The 22291-nt window shown below is 34.9% G+C and overlaps 2 protein-coding genes across 2 annotated transcripts in view; one reads left to right on the forward strand and one right to left on the reverse strand.

Annotated features, from left to right (window-relative positions):
- Positions 1–22291, forward strand: part of CMC1 (C-X9-C motif containing 1) — a 957521-nt gene that overhangs the window by 468343 nt on the left and 466887 nt on the right. The window lies entirely within an intron of this gene.
- Positions 3003–22291, reverse strand: part of NEK10 (NIMA related kinase 10) — an 81624-nt gene continuing 62335 nt past the window's right edge. Inside the window, exons 27-35 of the mRNA XM_051610089.1 lie at positions 21370–21553; positions 21185–21271; positions 16015–16063; positions 13824–13861; positions 10193–10293; positions 7060–7170; positions 4559–4664; positions 3148–3200; positions 3003–3062 (exon numbers count right to left, since the gene is read on the reverse strand). Coding sequence (XP_051466049.1) covers positions 3003–3062; positions 3148–3200; positions 4559–4664; positions 7060–7170; positions 10193–10293; positions 13824–13861; positions 16015–16063; positions 21185–21271; positions 21370–21553 — 789 coding nt within the window. The remainder of the gene's footprint in view (positions 3063–3147; positions 3201–4558; positions 4665–7059; positions 7171–10192; positions 10294–13823; positions 13862–16014; positions 16064–21184; positions 21272–21369; positions 21554–22291) is intronic.

Genomic DNA, 22291 nt, shown 5'->3' on the forward strand with positions numbered 1-22291 from the left:
AACTGATACTGTCAAGTTAACTTGGCATGAAATCATGAAGAAATTTGGCCGTAAGGTGAAGAAATATCTTTAAAAATTTGCAATGTCACAAATCAAGTTTGTGTTGTTCTGGTGTGTCTTCTGAGTTTTTTTCACATTTCTATTAGAAAGGCTAGAAACTTACTACAGGCAGAAGGGAGGTAATTTGTTGCCTGCTTGAAACACTATCATTCTGTTTCCATTGTGAAAGCCCCACCCGTGCTACACCATTTTAACTTCTCACGTTAAAAAATTAAAATCTCAATATAAACTAAAAGCTTTTAAAATAAGCTAAGGAAGATAAAAAGTAGGTGTTTTGCTCTGTATGTTTCTAAGGCAAACAAGATAAAGATACTCATTGCTCTTAGTACTTTTTTCTAAAGCTCTTCTGCAAACAGTTTTCTAAGAAGAGGATTCCAGGAAAGCTTTAGGATGTATTGAATTCCTGCTGAAGAATTTGCAGTTGCTTCTGAAATGTTTCACTGTGTATAAAATAGGGAGGAAACAGAGCAAGGCTCAAAACAGTTTTAGGCAGGAATAGCTGATAGTATGTTGCTCTGAGGGATGCAAATCAAATTCTGCATGGTGGAATAAAACCAGATAATGGTGAACACTGGTAAGTGACTTGCAGTGCACCTTGGAGATTGATTTTTCCTTCTAGCTTGCTTAAACTGCCCAGAGAGTTTGAGGCAAAACCTAGTGAGGCATGTCTGCTAGCCAAATTATACATTCAGTACTGGACAGCTACCAAAACTTGACTGGCTATCTGGAGAGTGTGAGAAGCAAGTTCTGAAAGCTCTGAACGGCATTGAGCAGAGCATACTTCAGAAAACATGGCAAGTTGTCTGGAAAGAGAGACATGTTTTTGACAGCCAAGGTCAAAGTATGGTCTGTCAATTTTCTGGAAAAGAAGGAAAAATAGTAAGTTATTTGGGAGTAGAACCTAAGTACCGTAATAGTGTCAGGGGAGCAAAATGGAATTATGTATCACGAGGTACAGGATTCAAAAGCACAGTGAAAAACCAAGGGCCCTTACTGTTGCTGGTGAGGGTTCATCAATTGGGTTGCAGTATGGCTACTTTCTATCTGCCAGCCAAAGCCAGGGCATGCTAGAGTGACACACATGGTGACACACATGCAGTGGAGTTGGTCAAAGTCTGCAACTATAGCTGTTACATGCACATGTTAACAATTCTAAGCAGAAAGAAAAAAAAAATATATATATCAAATCTAGACAATATGCTTCTAAACTTTTAAGGAGAATCATACCTATAAGGAGATTTAACTTTCTTCCTTTAGCCCACTCCAAAATCAGTTTTGTCTTTGCTACAAGTCCCATGAACAAAGCACAAATGAGCACTGACTGTGGATAACATACTATCAGCACCACTGAAGAGGTTGCATGACTCAGGGGAAACACAACATGACTTCCAAATTTCCTGTGCTCCTAGGAAAATCAAATACACAGCACCATTCCTGTCAGAGTTCAAGGAGTGTCTGGCCAATGATTTTATTCATATGACTTAGTTTTAGGTAGTTCTGCAAGGAGCAGGGAGTTGAACTCAATGACCCTTATGGGTCCCTTCAACTTGAGATATTCCAGATTTCCATTAAATGATAGCTTCTTTTTATAGCACTTTGTATAAAATACTCAAGTCCATATTCAGCACACATCTGCCTCATTAATTGCAGTAAGATGCTTTCTGCCAGTCTGAGAGATAAATGCCTTTACCACTACAACACATTTATACATTTAGAATAAGACTTGCTAGATCTTGATGATAAAAATGAGAGGCACTTTTTTGTTTCCATAGTTGTGCAATATTTTTTCTACAGCTCCAAATCTTGGGAGCTTGTGATGAGAACAAAAATTTTAAATACTTGAAAACACTTGTGAGCAAATTTTTTAGACCTCATGGCTGCCAAAGTTATTTGTAAATACGATTCAAGTATACCCTGAAAGTCTAAAGAGTGAATTATTATTTTATTTTGGAACTACTTATTTTTCACTATTTACAGCTGACAGCTGCAAGACACTTGTAGGCTGGAATTCCATTTCAAAGAGTAGCCTATAAAAATATTCAGACTAACATTTGAAAATATACAAGCTGGAGTCAATCCATACAATAAAGTTTGCAGAAATAACAGATAACTGAAAAATATTACTGAAGCACCAGGAGCTATAAGTTCTTAAAACTGCTTAATAACCCTATTGGTGGGGAGGGAGTATGTGTTTGTTTATTTGTGTTAGAATACCTAACCACAGTCTCCCAGGCTTTTAAATGTTGATTACTGCAAAGACAAGGAACAGACTTACTTGATTAAAGTAATTTTTTTTTTTTTTTTCAATAAAAATATCTCAGATTTTAAGTTACAGGCTTGCTGGTAAAAAGAATGAAAAATGCTAAGCTTATATTGTAACCAATAAGGACATTTTCATGTATTTTCTTTCTTGTGATCCTCAAAGTCTTCCTGCAGGAAAGACTTACCATCTTTAGGACAAGGTGTTTACTTAGTTTCAAAGAACATGAAACTTTTTTTCATCCCCTGAACTTAAATGCTCACAACCTCTTATTCTGCTTCTTGTGCTGTACTCAAAGATTGTACTAAATGTGCCAGCTTCATCTTTTAAACCTTATAATAATAGAGTCCTGTAATAAAATAAACTTTTATTTAAATTAAGCTCTTGTTCAGCTGTGATTTTATATGGAAAAATGTTATGAAATTGCAGCCAAACTTGTAGTATTCTATCATCTGAGTGAAGAAAACAGATGTGGCATAAAACCCCCAAACAACTGCTTAGATTAGCTGTTATGTCCCACATACATTTCTTCCAGTCCAAGCATCCATACCTTATAGTAAACTAAGTTTAGTTAGTGCAACTATAGTTGCACTAAGTTTAATTGCAATCATGTAAATAGTCAGATGACATATTTGGGTTTAGCACATCATAATTAACTTCTTATTTTTTAAATGGAACAGACTCACCTGTTAGAAGATAAACTGTAATAACCACTTTCCTCTAGAACCTCTTCAATTAGTGTCTACAAGATAAAATAAATCCATTACAAGTACATTATATTTATTAAAAGTAATAAATTAATACATGCAGGTATATTTATAGCTTACCTGCAACTGTTCATATGTCATCCCTTCTGCTACACCAGAAACGCCAACAGTACCTTTAAGCAAAAGGCAAGTAATGTTGTACTTATACTCCCTCCTCAATTTCTTAGCAATTCCAGTACAAACATAATGACAAGAGAGGTGCCTGATTATCAGCAGCTTATTCCACCAACCACAATGACCCCTGCAAAGGCGGGTGGCATCTTATGGCATGATGTGAACATTTTAGGCATGCAATGTTACCACATTACGGAAGACTTCTAAATGACAGAAAATATTTTATGTACTTAATGGAACAGAACACAGCAATGCAACTTGCTTGTTTTTCTCTTCTTAAAATTTGTAGTGGAAAGGGCACACAGCCAGCATAGTTTGTGAGGACAGAAGTATTCTTTGCAGGTTAAGAGATACAAATATTACAGATGTTAAGCATCTGAAATAAGTGCATTGTTGTGTCTGGGAACAAAATGAAGCTCATATTTAAAATGACTGTTAGGTACTCATTTCCTACTCAGGTATTACCCTTGACACATACTATTATTTTTGCTTTTTGCAATAAGCTGTGGAGCTGATATGTCAATTTCAACACAAAGGCCATCATGGACTGTGACATTGCCTTTCCTGAATCTAGATGAATGGAAATGACACAAAGAACAAAATATAGGCTGCACATTTCTCTTACGTCCATTGCACAAAAAGGCCTATGACAAAACAAGTCTCTGAACTGGCAATTGTGGTTCCAGATGATGCCAGTCATGGTAAGTGTGATTATAGATGGACTTCATGCTTTGTCACTCTGAGTATCACTACTCTAAAGTACCTTTGAAACTATTCATTTTCTAAAGTATGTGTGTACACTTTACACCATATAGATGTGGCATAGCATGTAGCATATCCCTTTTCAAGCTTATAGGGCTTGATCTAGCTAGGTAATTAAATCATCCCAGTATAATTTTTTCAAACATGACAAACCAATGACATAGGATTTAAATAGAGTTTCTTTAAAAATCACATGGAAGGACAGGTAAATCCCAAGTTGGGTGTTTTCATTTACAAACACTTTGAGTTATAAACATTTCTACTGATTTTCATGGATGAACCATGTGTTATTTTGCAGCTGTGATATTTCTTTGTAATTCCAAAGTATACGCTCTTAAATTAGTAGAATGTTCCAACAGTGATAAACTGCATATCTTGCCAGGACTTTCACAATAAAAAACAAGAACAACAAACAAACAACAACAACAAAAAAACCCCCACAAAACAAAACCCAATGATATTGAAAATCAGTATAGTCAATATAAATTTACTGTCTTTAAAGATAGATTTTAGATCAGCAAGTCCTTCTGCTCTGATACCATACACTTTACTCCAAATATATATGCCACTACAGAGGTTTTGTTGATTTCTTTACCTTTTCTTTCATCTGGAAGCAAAATATTTCCACCTGAAGAGAGTACTGCATGCCAATCTGCTGTGAATAAGTTGGGCTCAATCAATTCAGGAGAACCTTGCAGCAGCTGGGGAGGGAGGGAAAAAAAAAAGAAGAGAAAAAAATCAAAGGACGCCTGTAATCCCCACCTTCCTTATTTGCCAAAAACTTCAGAGTTCTGTGAGGCAGTTTACCCTTTCCTAGGTTTCCCAGTGCAATCAGCAGTAGTCAAAGGAGACTTCAACACTTTTTAGATCAATGAAAAAATGGTGAACACAGTTATGAACATCCTACCTTCTTCACGGAAATACTGACTGAGCAATGCAAGCTGCCAATCAGCATCTAGTATAAAGCTCTATATTCTTTAGACTATATGAATAAAATAACATAAACTATACATTTGTGTGAAGATTAACAGGGAATTTTATTCCTCTGAACCTATGAGAGAAACAGCCAATGGCACTGATTTTCAGAACTGGAGCTTGAAGTTAAATTGTTAGTCCATTTTGAAACAGTATAATTCCCATTAGAGGGATCCCAGCACTTCTAAAACCTGAAGGTCAGGTTTAGCTACTTGATGATATAAACAAAGGTACTGAGAATAAACTTAAAAACATCTGGTTTTAAAATATCCACTGGTAGTAACTCCGACATGAAAATATCTTTGTGGACAGGAGAGAAATTCCAGTTCTGCACTTCTGCAGCATGTTACCAGTTAATTCCAGCTACAGAAACAGAAGAATAACTGTGGTTGGAAAACCTTTATGCCACCACCAATCAGTGGAGGACTATTTCTGTCTGTTATTCTAATTAGGCTTTCTAATTCAGCGTAGTTAAAACCCCATGATTTTTAAATTATATTTGCAGAAATTGCACAACCTCATAACAACAGCTGCTGGAAGAATTCAAGCTAATTCTTTCCTCTATTTAGATTCTTCCTATTACCTCCAAATTATCTCCATGTTACCTAATGTATTTATGACGGTGATTTTAGTAAAATACATACCATTTATTCACTGATGCTTATCAATTCTCCATCCTTAAAACTGCACTTTTTGGTCTTGCTTTCTATTAATAGATTCTCTAACTATTCCCTTCAAGGTAGAAATGCCCAAAATTGCATTCAGCATGTCAAACATCTTCAATTTAATACCAATTACTTTTTAAATAGTGTATTTCTTCCCTTGTCTTCAGGTTTAAATCAAGTAGTTTTGAAGCTACAACAATTTTACAGTTAATAACATTTAAATAGGTTACTTTATTTCTTGGCATTTGAAAAATAGGTCAATTTTATAATAAGCACTTCATTTTTCTTATCATATTTTTGGGCATCCTTTCCTGAAAACATCAACTCAATATGCAATTAGCAAATATTTCCTTAGATTAAATGTTTTGACTAAATACAGGAATTGTTTTATGTAAATTCCAGCTTGATTTACAGGACAACAAATTGGCATGAAACTGATGGCTCAGAGAAAGGCATCTTTTACTATCTTTCAAATGTACTATCAATGTAAACACTAAGTAGCCACCTTCACTTGAGCTTAAGCATCTTAGATTAATTATTAAACAACTTAAAGATTAAGTATTTACAGTCAGTTCATTCGGTAGCAAACAATCACATAGAAGAGTGCAAGCAGGTGACAATAAAATGAGATTACACAGGGGAATTACATGACTGACAAGAAATTATCTTTGTCATCAAATTTTAGATACGGTAACATGCCTAATAACTGCTTTGTCGTCAATTAAAAAAATAAGTATCTTAGCTTCACAGCCTCCCACAGTACACAGATACCCAGGATGCCATTTTCTGATCCCCTGCGGAATACAGTCTTTTCCGGAGATTTTAAAGGAACATTTAGAAATTCTGATACTGTTAGCTCTTTCTCTATTGGAGAGCATCCAGTATGTCATTGGGAAACATGTAGGCACGGTCCTTTAGTCATGCCATTCTTGCAATTCTGTGGTATTTTAAACTGATGACACTAAACTGTTTCTGAGACATTATGCCTCAATGGGACAAGGTATGTTATATTCAAGACACTCCGGGATGGTGCATTCTTCATAGTTTTAGTAGGAATACATTCCAAAACATAAATAATTCTGGAAAACTAATAGTAAATTAAGAAGAGCTTACATAAATTAAGATCTTACTTAATCTTTATCAGGCTTTGCCACAAAAAGTTACCATTTTCTTCCTCTTCTCTTTCTGAGATTTGGTGAGATTAAGTCTGGTTTTGCTTATTAGCAGCTAGCAGGTCCTATCCATTTACAAAAATGTTGCAATGATCAGACACAAACTCAAACTAATCTGTAGAAACTACTCCATATTTTCCAAATAAAGGATCATTATGGAACTTTATGAATATTTCCTTTTAAAAATGGAACCTTACACTTACACTTTTGTGATATTAATATCAATATCTTAATTCAAATAGAAAATACAATGTTGATGGTAAGTAGTAATTGGTGTACTACACCTTTTTCATTTCTAATTTCAGATTACAAGGATTGCTCTGCTGACTGAAGAGGGACTTCTTGAATCTCTCAACGATTCTCCTTTTCAGGTTGCTTTGCAAAGCTGGAGGAAGCTACATGAAACAAAGAAACACATTTTCACCACTCAGTTACACCTCCCATGAAGATGACTTCATCAGCAGTACCATTATTGAAAACAGTAGCTACACTGCAAAAGAAACATCAACATTTAATAGTATGGTGATAAACAGTACAAGACTTGACTTAAAGGCATATTACAATAATGCTCCTTAGTTTGCCCTTTCTGTTAGGCTCGGCATATCATAGAACTTGATCCCTCTAGCCTTGAAGGTTAAGATCATTATCATAAGCCTAATATAGGTAATAATAGCTTTGCCTCCCTGATCAAAGTGCTAGTATTTGGAAAATTTTTATTCAGATGAAGTCCACAGAACATCGGACTAGATTTCACGTTGGCTACAATGAGTTGCCGCAGCTGAAATTAACGAGACTTCAAGAAGCTTAGACTTCATTCTGCATGTATAGAAATTAATGTGAATCTTCCTCACGGCTTCAGCAGGCTCTTTTAAGGTCCTTATGTACATCTTGACACAATTCAGAATGTCTCTTTTGCTTGAAGCTTCCTGTGGGAGGTAATTCATATTTCACTTAACTATAACGCAAACTGATGTTGTATACTTTTTCTCCTGTGTTTTTTGGTTGAAAAAGTACACGTCTTTTTACTCTATTTAGAAAAGAAAAGCACAAATCATACTTCATTGTGATTTAAAGCTTTAATAGAAAACTCAAAGCGGCTCTCTTCCCTTGCCCTTTGAGATTTTAAAATAATTCTTAGGTTCCAACAGTAAATGTAAAGCTTCAGCTGCTGGTCACTGCAGTGACACCAACCCAGTCTGGTGACAATTCTATGGTACAGACTATCCTTTTGGAAGGATATCCTATGTTGTTTCCATGCGGTTGTTTATACCTGCAGTATTTCTAAAACTATAATGTTCAACCATTTACCTTTACATTTACCATCACTGATATAAATTCACACAGTAACTGAATTCAGGAAGCTTTTTGACTACTCAAGGAAGGTTTGACCAATAATGATTCACACTCTAACTCTGTCACAGTACAAATTATAATGTTTTCTTTTTTCTGTTGGAATAAATTACTGCTCTCAGACAGCTATAAATCTGGAACAGCTATATAGGCCTCACAGGAGTCCTGATTTGCTATGGCAAACCAGGGATCAAGGTTACATCCTAAGCATAAAAGACTATCAGACAGCTGGTTGCATACAGGTTTTTTATACAGATAGATATCACTCTCTTTTCATGCAAATAAAGCCTCATGCATACACTGTAAGTCAGATGTTGAATGTTCCTTAGCCTGTAAGTGGGTAAAAAAACTATGCCTTAGGAAAGGCCTGCAAGATACTCTGCAGACTAGATGCCACTGCAATGAACAGCATGCAGTTAAGGTACCAGGGGCATTTTTGGATATTCTGAGGCTAGGGTGGTAAAGGATAAATCCAATGCATGAGAATCTCAGTGTTGCCTCAGGCACTAGTGTTCAATTTTAGCTTTTGTTTTAATGAAATCAGATGTCAAATCAGTTAAAAAAAAAAAAAAGAAAAAAAGTCAAGTATTTACATAACACTTTTTTAAAGCTTTCTCTTACATTGTTTGCCAGAGATCACTCTGATTCTTGTTTCCAAGGAAACCAGATTGGGAAGGCTGCTGGCAGCCACAAACTAACAGGCAAGAACTCTACCTTGTAAACTTCAGTTTAGAATTGTCAGCTGAAATACATAATAGAGGTTTAGAAAACAGCTCTATATTATAAAACACATTCTACCTTATATTTGTAAGAACACAAAAAAATACAGGAGTCGCATATAGCACTCAGTGACCCTGTACAGGTCTGGATCCTGGTTTCTCTGCCACCTTTTATTTCAAAACCAACAGACACCGAAACCATCAAATAGTCACTAATGTTACAGTGGTCTGAGCAAGTCTTGGAGTTGCTGTTAATTTTCAGTTCTTGGGCATCCATGTTATGATAACTTGCATTAATTTTTAGGTCACTTGAGAAAACCTTCTTCAACAGAGATTGTAGGTTTACTAATGAACATCTTGGACATACTCCTAATAAAACATACAAAGACTGAACTGCCTCATGTCAGTTAGCAGGTAAAGCAGAGAATTCTTGCAATAATTTCCATCACTTCCAAATATTTTAAATAATAATTTCTTTCTTTCTTTGTTTCTCAGTGATAATTTATTTCCTGTTCTACTTGTTTCAATAAGATTGACAGTTAAAAAAAAAAAAAAGGGACAAAAGGAACATATAAAATACATACAAGTAATTCAGTAATCTGGAATCCGCTGAGGTGGTAAACATCACTTCCTAAATAGAAGCTCGTTATTTGGGAAAATAAAACCATGTTTATTTAATAATAGCAAATTTTAAAAGTAACTGAATGGCAGCCATCTTTCTGAAGAAGAAAAAGGTTTCAGTCACGTTTTCAGTTGAGAATTCAATTCAGATTTACATCACCTCCATTTTCCCATTGGAATCTGCATGAAATAACTAACTCGCTTTCACTGTGAAACATTTGAACTTAATTTTAAGGTAAGTCTTCATTTTGAAAAATATCTGTACTAACATTTCAAAATACTTAACATATTAAGGATTTGAAGTATTGCACTAGATCTCCCAAGAAAGTATTACAATTTTTTGACAATAAAAATTATTACTTAGAAGTTCTTTCAAAATTACTACTATAGAGGAAAGCATTTTATATCCTCTCCATGACACTTAAAATATTAATATTGTTAACATGACAGAATGTTGTAAAAATAATTTACTGTAAAATCCATTTTTGAGGTGAGCCAATGAATGTTGTCATATGACTCAATTACTGCCATACTCCACATACTAATAGTCAAGGTTATTCTTTATTTAAATGATGTATTTTTAAAACATCCTGCCATCTGCAAAAATGTCAAGTTCTGTTGTTTTTAAAGAACAGGGACTAAATTAGCAGCACTTTGCAGAACCATCATTTTGACAATGGCAAATAACTAAAAAGTATAGAATGTCAGAAGCAACAGTAATGCATACTTGAGTTATGAAGATAATTTTGTGCAGCTGAACAAGAATCTGCTGAACAGGGTCACTGATCTGACGCACCTTCCTCTGTGATACAGCAATTCCTGCTGATGCTGTAGATGACAACAGTAAAATCAGGACAGTTCATTTTCTTGCATTAATATATAAACAGCATGCACTGTTTAAAACCTATAGATGTAAATATTTTGGTTTAACGCATTATTTGTTTTTCCAATAGTGTTGGGAACAAAAACTTAAAAGATTAGATAATGTAATTGATAATGGTTTTAAAAAGAAAATCCCTTTCTCTGATTCACTTATACTAAGTTATTCTAAGAGAAGAGAAGCATTAATGTGCCTCACTAATCATAAAAGGCTTCCTACATTTATTAAAAAGTACAATTAAAGAGAAGATAAACAGAATTTTCTTATTTTAACTCATTTTTTTACATGGACTAGCACAGAAGAAATATGTTTTTAAATATTTTGACATTACAAAATTAATTTTCATTTTACCTTAAGAATTGCAATATAATGTCCAATGTGGAAAATATGAAGAACAATTTTATTAAAATACATTTTCATGTTGCCTTACAGTGATGTGTGCTGTTTTATCACAGCTACTTTTTGTTTCCAACATCTAGCAAGGGCATGTTTTGTGAGAAACCTCAATAAAATGTGCAAGAAGCTATGAATCTCTTGGGTCTTCTTTACTTTGCCTCAGAAAATTAGTGGCTTCTGTCCTTTGTCATAAATTCTTCCTGACCAGAGATCACTCTGTCTAAAAGAGATATTAACGGAGGCTGTAGAAGGGATCTGCTATAAGTATTTTCCATGATAAAATGACATCATGATAAATCGTGTAAACAGCACTTTTCATGTTTAAAGTAAAATATGATCAATGCTAAACAAAGAATAATGCTGAAAAAAATGTCTTTCCCCACAAAGGAAATAATACAGACAACTATCATGGCAAGGAGCAAGAAAACTGTATTTTCTGTTCTTATGAAAATAGTATGTATAAAACTGTTCCTCTTCCCCTAAAGCCAGGCTACCATCCTTTGTCAAGCAAATTAATGTACATAATACATACTTATCATAGACAAAATAAGTCATGCATTAATATAAACTATAAATCACAGAATAATTTCATTTGGAAAAGACCCTTAAGATCATCAAATCCAACTGTACACCTAACAATTCCAAGTCCAGCACTTGACCACATCCCTAATCACCACGTCTTTTAAATACCTCTAGAGATGGTGGCTCAATCACTCCTCGAGGCAGCCTGTTCCAATGCTTGACAACCCTTCCAATAAAGAAATTTTTCCTAATATCTAAACTAAACCTCCCGTGGTGCATCTTGAGCTCGTTTCCTCTTGTTCTATCACTTGTAACTTGGGAGAAGAGACCAACCCCCACCTCACTACAACCCAACCTCCTTTCAGGTAGTTGCAGAAAGTGATAAGGTCTCCCCTCAGCTTCCTTTCCTCCAGGCTAAACAACCCCAGTTCCCTCAGCCATGCCTCATAAGACTTCTTCTCTAGACCCTTCCCCAGCTTAACTGGTTTTTTTTGGAAATGCTTTTCTTTCAGTAAAATAAATTTGATGTCACAAAGCACAGTAAATTTTTGGATATTATACCTAAAAGGTTGACTACATTTTGTTAAGTAAAGAGCATTATGAACTTATCTATTGAATCAAAAGAATACATAATGATGTATTCTGTTCCATGGAATAATTTTAATTCCAGCCATAAAAACCGATAGAGGAATACTGCTGATCAAGTTTTAGATAGTTTAATAGAATTAGAACATAGAAGCAAATATTATGTATTCTACAAATTGTCCAGATCTACAAATTATCATTCAGATTGTAAATATAATTATTAAAACAAACAAAACAGTTTGATTGTTATTTACCTAGTGCTCCTCTATCACGCTTTGCCTGCTTAGAGAGAGTATAGCACCAAAACTAAATCAGATTCTTGAATTCTTATGTGAGAAATCAATCTTTATTTATGATTTTTGATCCTGTGCATCTAAGCCATACATATTGTTAGACCCAGAGATTAAATAAAAGTACTGGACCTGGAAGCTAAGCCAAGACCTTGGTCCAAAGTATCAAACTTCAGCCAGCAGCTCTGCAGCTCTCTTGATTACAGTTATATCTAAACTACAATTCAGAGGCTAATTTAGATCCATATTCTAAAATTTTCTCATACAGACACACCCTCAAGATCATAAGTTTCATGTATAAATTTATATTCACCTAAAACTGTTTTTTTTGGAGGAGTTTTTTGGGGGGTTGTTTCGGTTTTTTTTTAAATAATCTAGTATCAAGAGTGAAAATTCCACTGAGATGGAGAGGAAACCCAAATAACAAAGTTAATTAGCCCATAACTTAACATATTATGATGTTTTCCTGTTGGATTTCTGTGCTGGCTACTTTTACAAAAAGTAGAAGAGAGACGTGCAGAGACTGAAGTGTCTAAGCACCAACCAGATCTGCTCTGTGGTCTCACAAAAAATAAAGAGATATCAAAAATGTCATTCTTTATCACAGAGATACATTTCTAGTAGGATAAGGAAGGCAACAATATCATTATTATTGTCAGTTTTTTTGTGGCAATGCCTTTTGACGTGGGTTGAAAGAGGCAAGTGAAACTCAGTGCAATGTTTTTTTCCTCTAAGTCTCCTCTTCCTAGTAAGAGGAAGAGAAATCTTGCCTTTCCCCTGAGCCACTTAAAGGAAGATTTTTGGTTGGTCTTTCTGCTCAAGGTAACAGTGCAATCCATGTTGTAATAATTTAAAATATCATATGCCACGTAGCTCTTTTTTCCTCATCTTATTCTACCAACTGTTTCAACATTGCTATATTCAATCCCAAACAAATAGTGTGGTCTTGCCATTAAAACCTAGGAAATTTCAGGTTTTGTTAGGACATCAATAAAACTTTACTTCCTTGACATTTTACCTTTTTCACTGTTCCCTGTGGCATTTGACTTCTTTGCTGTCAATGGCTTGTATTTGAAAAAAGTGAATAAATGAGTGCCCTTTCCATTATGGGCAAAGATATTACTAATATAATAGAATACACTATTATTTAGGATATAGAGCTTTCACTCTTTTCTACTATGACAGCAACGATATAACTTACAAGTCTAGAAGGACTCCATGTACTGTTTACTTGTAATGTCTACGTGCGACCGCTCCACCATGATCTTCTTTTGTTTTGTTTTGTTTTATTTTTAAATACAGAAGCACAGCATTATTTGGGGGATGAGGGCATACGTGTGTGAATAGGCTGCTCAGGACTTGCTAAAGAATTGTGTTTTATCCAAAAGGAAAACATCAATGACAAAAGTTATTGGATTTACTCAAAGTACCAAGAGCACTGAAAATACAAACAAAGCCCTAAGTGTTTGTCTGCAGATCATGATAACTATATAGCATAGTCAAAAGTGCTATTTTAAGAAACCCACCATGTCACTAATGAATCTACTGTTTTCTTAGCATGGGCCCTGCACATGAGTGGAGGCAGTAAAGCTGAAGAAATAAAAGGGGAGACATTCTATAATGCTACAGGAGAATAGGGTTTAAAAACGTGGAAATTGTTAAAACAATTGTTAGCACAAAATTACCTGGTCGTAGTCTTGATCCCAGGCCTTCAATATAATCTCTATTATTATTTAAAAAAAAAAAAAAAGTGTGTTTGCCATAAATGACTGTAGGGGAAATAACAGTTTTCCCTGACTTGTCCTCATATTTTCTCTAAAAAAAGTCTGCCCAAATTCTCTCATTTTTAACTGTGCATTTATTAAGTAACATAGAGGCTGGCTTATGCTATGACTTCTACTTAATAAAAGTTAGACTCCAGTCCTTTCCCAGCTCAATTTCTAGCCTGGAGAGTACAAAAAATGTTGAGGGGTTTTTAACATTTAAAACTCAGCAATCCACTAGATTACACATTATTTTGCATCTGTACATTTTTAAGTACATTTCAATTTACTTACTTTCTGGACGGAAAACATAAAGAACAAAGTCATTATTGCTAGTGGATAAAAACAGGAGTATTAATGCATACAGTACTAGTAAAATGGGGGGAAAAACTTAAAAAAATTAATATTACATCACCAGCACACCAATAGGTCCATGTCACAAATGCTAGGTTGTGCTCTATACTCAATGCAAACATTGTCCCAGCCTGCAAATTTCACTAGCTGAGGCAAGCCACAACAAACAGAGAAAGATGGGGAACTAAAAGAACCAGTATGATGTCCTGATGGATGGTAGCCTCAACAGTCCTAGTGTGGTAAGTGTTTGTATTACATATTTTTAAGGCAGTAGGGAAGATTACAGCTGCAAGGAGTAGTTATGAAGAAAGGTAAGGAGACAGTTGATAATGTTTATGTAAGGGGTAGAGGAGGCAGAACTAAAGCTGGAAAACTAGTGAGTGATAAATGACAGACTGGATGGTGTTATGCTCAGAACAACTCAAAGGAAAAACCAAGTATTGCATTTGAAGTGATAGGAAAAGCAGAGCCAGTAAAAGGATACATACAGAAGATGGCAAGGTTGAAGGCAGGGCTGCAGAAATGTTTCTTACAGCAGTGTTCTGAATGGGCATTTGAGTGACTAGAATGGACGTCTCGGAACCAGGGAGGGTGCTGATTGCATGATAGCCTTATGAAACCCAGTAAGAGTTTTAGCAGTGTATATTGCTAGGAAAGGTTGTATCTTAGAGGTGCCAGGCAGAACAGTGAGGCATATTCTGAATGCACCAACTTTGAGAGACATGCAAAGGAAAATGGATGCTCAGGTATTAATGTGGATGCTCAAAGTATTGATGGATGTAATTTTTGAAAATTATCAAAGCCCAAGTTAATGGGTAGGACTTCAGGTACAGGCAGTTATGACATTCCTTTTAGTTATGTAGTACGCAACTATATAGAACTTGGAAGGGGTCATAAAATAGCTTAGTAAGAGTTGCTACAGCAATATTCCATAAGCAAAAGCTGGATCAAACACGGTCTCTGGAGGAGTAGGGGAGAGGAATCAATGCCATTTTTATAAATATTTAACTAGTTAAGTTAAAAGTAAGAGGGAAAAACTGTTCAGGAGGCAGATGGAGCCAAGAGATTCAGGGATTTTTTTCAGATGTGAAAGAAAAACAAATGAAGAAACAAGGAACAGAGTCTAGGAACAGGAGTGGTGCCAAGCAGACAAACAAAAAAAAACATTAGTTTTGACAAGAAAGTGTTTGATGCATTTCTGAGTAACAGAAGAACAGAAGAAAGTAACAGAAGAAAAAGGAAAGACCTTTAGAAGGAGAATAGGAATGGCCATGCCATATTCTGTTTTGGATTGTTTTCTTTTTGAAAGAAATGAGAAGGACTCCAGTATTCTAAAAATAGCTATCTATGTTTACACAGAAGATCTAGAGGAGATCAAAGAGACAAGATACTGTTCTATACTATCAAATGCACAAACACATTTTTATACGGAAAAAAAGCCACTTAAAAATGCAAAACTAGAATTTGGCTAACTAACTAATGTTAGTTTAAGCTGATGTAGAAAGGTCCACTTTAAAAAATATTTAACAGTTTAATGTCAGTCCTTAAATTACTCATGTAAGCTTCTGTGTGCACACACCCTTAAACAATATCCTCAAGCAGACCAAGTGTGATAGGCTGAGAAAAAGTTGCAACAATAAGTAAGGAAATGTTTTATGAAAACAACTGTGCAACTATTCCACCATGAAATGACCAAATGGAATTGATCATAACAATGATAAGTTACATAATCTATATTAAAATAATAAATCATACCTACCTATTCTGAGGTTGTCTTTCAGAAGCACTAAAACTTTGCTTAATTATACCTGAAACAGATGCATAAATAGTATCTCTGCATTAACACATATATATACACACACACGTGTTAATATTTTCTATTTTCCAGACATGGTGCAAAACAACTTCTAAAGAGCAGAGTTTAATAAACTCTAAGCCCCCATTTTACTATGAAGTTGCTGTTTGATGTATCAAAGATTTGCTTGCATCTTAATTAAAATCTCAGTCCCACACAGTATTTTAATAAAACCTTTCAGAAGTTCACATAAATTAATGATACATGCTTACTAGATGTCAACAGAAGATGTATCTGAATTTGCATTCAATAGCTACCTCAGTTACTGCTACCACTGTAACCACAATACTGTCTCTAGACTAGATAAAAAGAGTATTTACCCACTTTCTCAGAGTACCTTCAATGGGTTATATAAACTATGTTCTACCAGAGTTCTATTGTTACTGTTCCATTAGCTATACTACCTATGCAATACCTTACATCTTAAATAATCCACCTGATTTTAAGACCTTGAAGACAGGCATATTACCAGTTATTGGTCAAACATATAATCAGCAATAAAACTGAACCTAAACATTTATGTCATTTATTGTGTAGTGACAAAAAGTGTGAAGAGGGAGGGGTAATGTTTGACAATATTTATTATTTATAACTTGGAGAGCATTGTCTTAAGGCAAGTATTTGTCTTTAAAAAATCCGTAAAAATCATTTCTTTGATGGTAATTTTGACACGAGACCACTGTCTCCTACCAGTGGTATTTCACATTAAAACGAAACGAAACAAAAAAATAAAACCCCCAAACTTCCATTAGTTTTTTGTTGGTGTTGTTACAGCAGTTACATTAATTTTAGAGTAACAGTAGAGGACTATTTTTCCTACTTCTCTGAGAATCTCTGAATTCTTTTAAAAAAACATGAAGGAGGCTGGCATCTGTCACACAGAATTCACTTTAAAACCAAAAGAAATTATATATCTTTAGGCCAAATCTGTCTCCCTAAAAAGTAGATACACAGACAGAGAATCACAGAAAAGAGTATTTTATTCCTTGATAATGTTTTGCTTCACGGAACAAATAGAAAAACTCTGTAATAGCCCAAAAGAAGGTTTGATAGGAGCATCTGATTTTCATAATAGCAAATAAACTAGGCCCTTATAGAGTCAAAGATGCTCCAATTAACTTTAACACTGAGATAGAAAAATAGATAAGAAAACAGTGTCCACCATCTAGAAAGTAAAGGATGCCTCTGGAAATGAAAAATATAATTGTGCCTCTGCAAAGAACAGATACTTTGCTTCCTTAGGACATGGACACAATAACACAAAAGTAGAAGTTCTGACTGCAGCTTGATCATGTTGCTTGGGGTAAGGATTTTGATTTACAACCTCACTTACTCTGCTATAACAAAGTCTATAATATATTATGGAATATATGTGAGAAAAACGGTAACAGAAGCCACTTGGCTAGAAAGCTAAGTTTGAACACAGGTGTTTGCTAGAATTTTAAAAATAGCTCCCCTTTCCAAGTATTCATATACAAAATTGGGTTTGAAATACTATTGCTTTTGTCTGATTCAAATAAATGGTCTCTCTATCAGTAAAGAGCTCATATCCAAATTTCATCTATCACTTTCATGACTCACCACATTTGACTTGCTTATGAGTGTATTTACAAGTCCATGATATTTCATACCAAAGAGTCCGTCTCACCACTGACTGTACGTGGTAGAGATGCAATATTTTCTGACTCATATGCTAAAAGTAGGATAATACTTTTTAATGCTAAAAAAAACCCAAACAGAAATCATTATGCAGAACATCACTAAACAATAGCCAAGACCCTTCAGCCCCATTTGTATTGCTTATTAGTATGATAGTGAACCACTGAGCAGCTACAACTGAGAGAGGAGTCCCCTTATGAAAATACATTTAAGTAATTTCAATAACTAAGCACAAGAAGGCTCAGACATCTAAAATCACTGTAACAGATGTGTGTATACAGACACCCATGAACACTGATGACTTCAGTACTAATCGTTAGTCTTTTGTGTAAGAGTTATGCTAATCATACAAAGACAGGGAGTAAGAAACACCACTGATGAGTAGGAAAGTTAACTAACATAAGTCATGCAGCACATAGTGCACAGTTCAGCCCAGAGTGTGACCTGTACTGTATTTCCTTTTACCATGGTTACTCCTCTGACATGGATGAGAAGAGCAAGGCAACATATGTTTTGTTCAAATGCCTTGCAAGAGGGAATTTCTCAGTTCAAGATGATCTCAAGGAAAATGAAATCTGAGTCCTTCATCTCTACCCTGCTTTGAGCCTACTGTGAAAGACACACAAAAGCCAAAGTTTTCGATTCTCATCAGCCTCGCTTCTCTGAATAGCTCTATGAAAATAGATACAGCAAATGAGGTATCAAGCATTTTTCTGACTGTGATTTTGGTCTTTAATAGCTGATGTAATTAAAGCAACTTCTAAGGCTTTAACTTCCTAACATGCATTGACATCAGTGCAAATCATACACTCAAATATGCAGTTTAGTGTTTTTCTCTTGCAGGCACCTAACTATGCAATTTCAAAAAAAGAGGTTATATAACATGGTTCATGTTTAGAAAAACCTGGGAAGACTGTAACTTTTGCTTTGGCTTTCACTTTCACTTCACTGGTATCTGAAACAAACAAAAAAAACCCCTCTGAAAATCCTTTCAAGTTAGATTAGACAAATAGGAAAACTGAATCAAGATTTCATATTAGTAGAAAACGTCAGTCCATCCCCTTGAATGAAACGGAAGCAACAGATGTGTTTTTTTGAATGACAGCTTATTGATCTTCTCAGGAGAAAGGTCAAATTACCTACTAAGCTGCCCTTTAAATCACTGTACACTGGAATGGACAGTCCCAACCATGAACTATAAAAAAAGCTAACCTATTCTGACTATTACACAGACCCTCACATGCATACCAGTTTCTGTGCCACTGAAAAACACAGTATATCACACTTTTTTACAAAATACCACCCCAGATTTAAATTAGACCAATATTTTTCTACATTTTCAGTCATTTTCTCTTTGACAGTGATGTGGTGGCAGCATGACCAGACAAACCCTTTCAAGTCCCTGATCAATACAGCCTCAATTGAAGCCCATATTTTCATGTCAGCAGTTTCCAAGTTAGCTAGATGAAAGTTGGTCACATTTTCCCTGTAATGCTGGCATGCTTCACAAACCATGGCTGACAATTCTTTCACTGTTAGACATTTATGAGCATAATCCAAGCAATACCCAAGCATCTGCAATAACTATTACTTTTTTTTTTCTTTTAAGCTCTCTTTTCTTTCCCAAAAAGTAGAAAAATTTTCCAGCACTAATTACAACTGATCTACAAAGCTAACTTCAACATTACATGAAACTACATGTGATCTAAGAATGTATAACTGCAGAATTATTTTTTTGAGAAAGCAATCCTGAGGTATCTATATACCAGTTAAACTCTATGATGGGAGGAAAATGGGCAAGGACTTCTAAAAATGCTGATTAAAGTAACTGGGATTAATAGGAACTGAGCGGATCTTTCCAGTTAAAATATTTCATTAAATCAATGGAAGTCTGGCACAAAAATAAATACTAGAAAAAGCTGATATATTGTTAATGTCCAAATCTTTTAAAAGACAATTTAACAAAGAAATAATTACCAATAAAACTTTGGATGTGGCAAGTTACAAACTACATTAATATTTCAAATGTCTGTGTACAGTGCTGAACTATTCCACTAAGAATTCTATGTCTGGGAGATGCACAAGGTGTTATTCTTCAGTATAAACACCGAAATAGAACATTGCCTTTGCAGGCTGTTTTTCCTCAAGATGCTCCTTCTATGCAACCCTCTCCCACAGTCAGACTAGGCTTCCCTGTATCCTGCAACCTTCTCTTGTTACTCTTTTAGCACATGAAAGTGTTTTTTTTTAAGAAAACCTTGATAATAAAATCAGTGCTGGCTAGCCACAGGTCCTCCAGCCTTTGGAATGGCACACTATCCAGTTACAAATGGCAAATCATATTAATGGATTTTAAGTTTAATTATAAAATAATTTATTTACCCTGCACTAAAGGCTAAACATTTTAATTAAAAGCTGTCATATTTCTTCAGTACCCTGGCCAAAGTCTGACGAAAACCCATCTAGCAAACAGCACTACAAACAGATAAAGTAATGTTATTGTTTTTTGAAGCCTGGGGCCCTGAAGCAATAAAATTTGTTAATCTTAAAACAACTACATTCCCTTCACCTTTTAAAAGGACAGTTGAAATAATCCACAAATTTTCATGTCAGAACATCATAGGATGAACGGAAATCTCAAATTTTGCTCAACTCTAACATAAATCTTTTTCTTCTAGCATACTATGCTCTTTTATTTTCCTCTAATCAGGATCCCATCCCCTTTAACAGGTAGATCATGGTAGCTCAGGATTTTAAAAGTAGCTCACAATGGTTAAAGATGTTTCACTGTTTTAATCTCTTTTTTTTAATTTTCAAATTTAGATCATAATCCAAAATACTATTACGTAAGATAACACCCAGCACAGCTGGTGCTTTTCTATCTGATTGCCATAAATAAACACAGGCATAATTAATACTGTGTTTTGTCACATAATCCCTTCCTAATTCAAATCTAATCATTAAACATTGTTTCAAGACAATTTAGTCAGTTCATCTAGACAGGTAAAGATTGCTTCTTTCCAATTTATTTTTTACACCCTCTACACAGAGCACTCCATTTATGCATTTGCATAGCATTATTGTTACTGAGACAGAAGTTTTCACACTGTCTTCCATCTGTTTCTTAACAACAGTAGTTATATTTTAAATCCAAAAGCACCTTCTTTGTCAAGTTGCTCAGTAATATTCTAGTTTTCATAGGCATTACTTCAAAACATAGGGACAAGCCACACAAAGAAACTGTGATGCAAAAAGTATTATACTGGAAACGGCTGCCTCAGAGGCTCTGTCATTTTATTTTTCTTCTGCTTGAACAGATAGTGAACTTGCAACAAATCATGGAATAACCAAATATTTTAAAACAACTAACCTGCTGTTAGAAAGTTGTGTACACTACATCCTTAAGGAATCTTACCAAAAGCAGACTCTTTCATGAGACTTGAACTGGAGCTGCTCGAGTTGTCCAATACATCCAGCTCATCATCTAATTCAGAAAACATATCTGCACATAAAAATACAAGTGAAGAAGCTTTTAACACTCCTCTTTAAAGCACCTTCCAGTATAACAGTACTCCTGATGCTTCTTTTGCTAATGACTACCTTTCTCAGAGTTGCCTAACGTCCTGTGAGCCTCTACCAGGATTTCTTCATATGTTCTTTCCTCATTTTTTCCACATGCAGACTGACAGGTTTCACCTAAGAGGCTAGAATTTTCTGAAAATTCACTTTTGCAACTGGCTGTTCCACTGCTGTGGGTATGAAGACCCAACTTCTCATAACGTTTCTGACAATAAAGAATAAAAAGGAAATGTTTTTGTCTGTTTTTATCCAGCACTCATTAGAAACCCTGCAAATGAAAGCATCACTTGCATATACACTCCCACATAAAAATGTACTTTTTGTTCCCATTTAGCTGTTAGTTCAGGACTACATGGTACCAGTATCTGCCATTGATTCTAAATTTAAAGCAAAAGTTCCCAACTCTTAACTTCATAAAATTATTTCCAGCTTTTACATAAAAGGCATTTTTGTTGTTGATGAAGGTCTTTTCAAAACAAGCACTGAAAGTGAAAACAAATGAAACCAATGCCAGATCAGAAAGAAATACTGAACAACACAAAAAATAAAAGACTAGACAAATATAGCAGGTTCCCAGATACAAGCAATAGGAAGTTTACTCTCTCCCAGCTTAGATAATAAATAGCAGACTAGCTTTGAACAATGCAAAGCCTGCACTACAAGCACGATGGTAGTAAAATACAAAGTGGACTCGATATGATATGATGCCAGAGAGATTCTACAAGGTTGAACTGGCCAAATGCTGACTGGCATTACCAAAGCAGAGCTAAAAAAAAAAAAATACGGGATATATATTATTTGCTTGTAACATTTAAGTGCTGAATCTTGTCTTAGTATAGAATTCTCTGATGAGTATTAAATTCTGCCTCTGCTTCTGCTAATGTTTCTAGTTTTTCTGGAATGAACAGAGATTCCTGATCCCTGTTACTGCTTCCATTTTAAT

The sequence above is a fragment of the Apus apus genome, chromosome 2 (genome assembly GCF_020740795.1).
Source record: "Apus apus isolate bApuApu2 chromosome 2, bApuApu2.pri.cur, whole genome shotgun sequence".
NCBI classification, from domain to species: Eukaryota; Metazoa; Chordata; class Aves; order Apodiformes; family Apodidae; genus Apus; species Apus apus.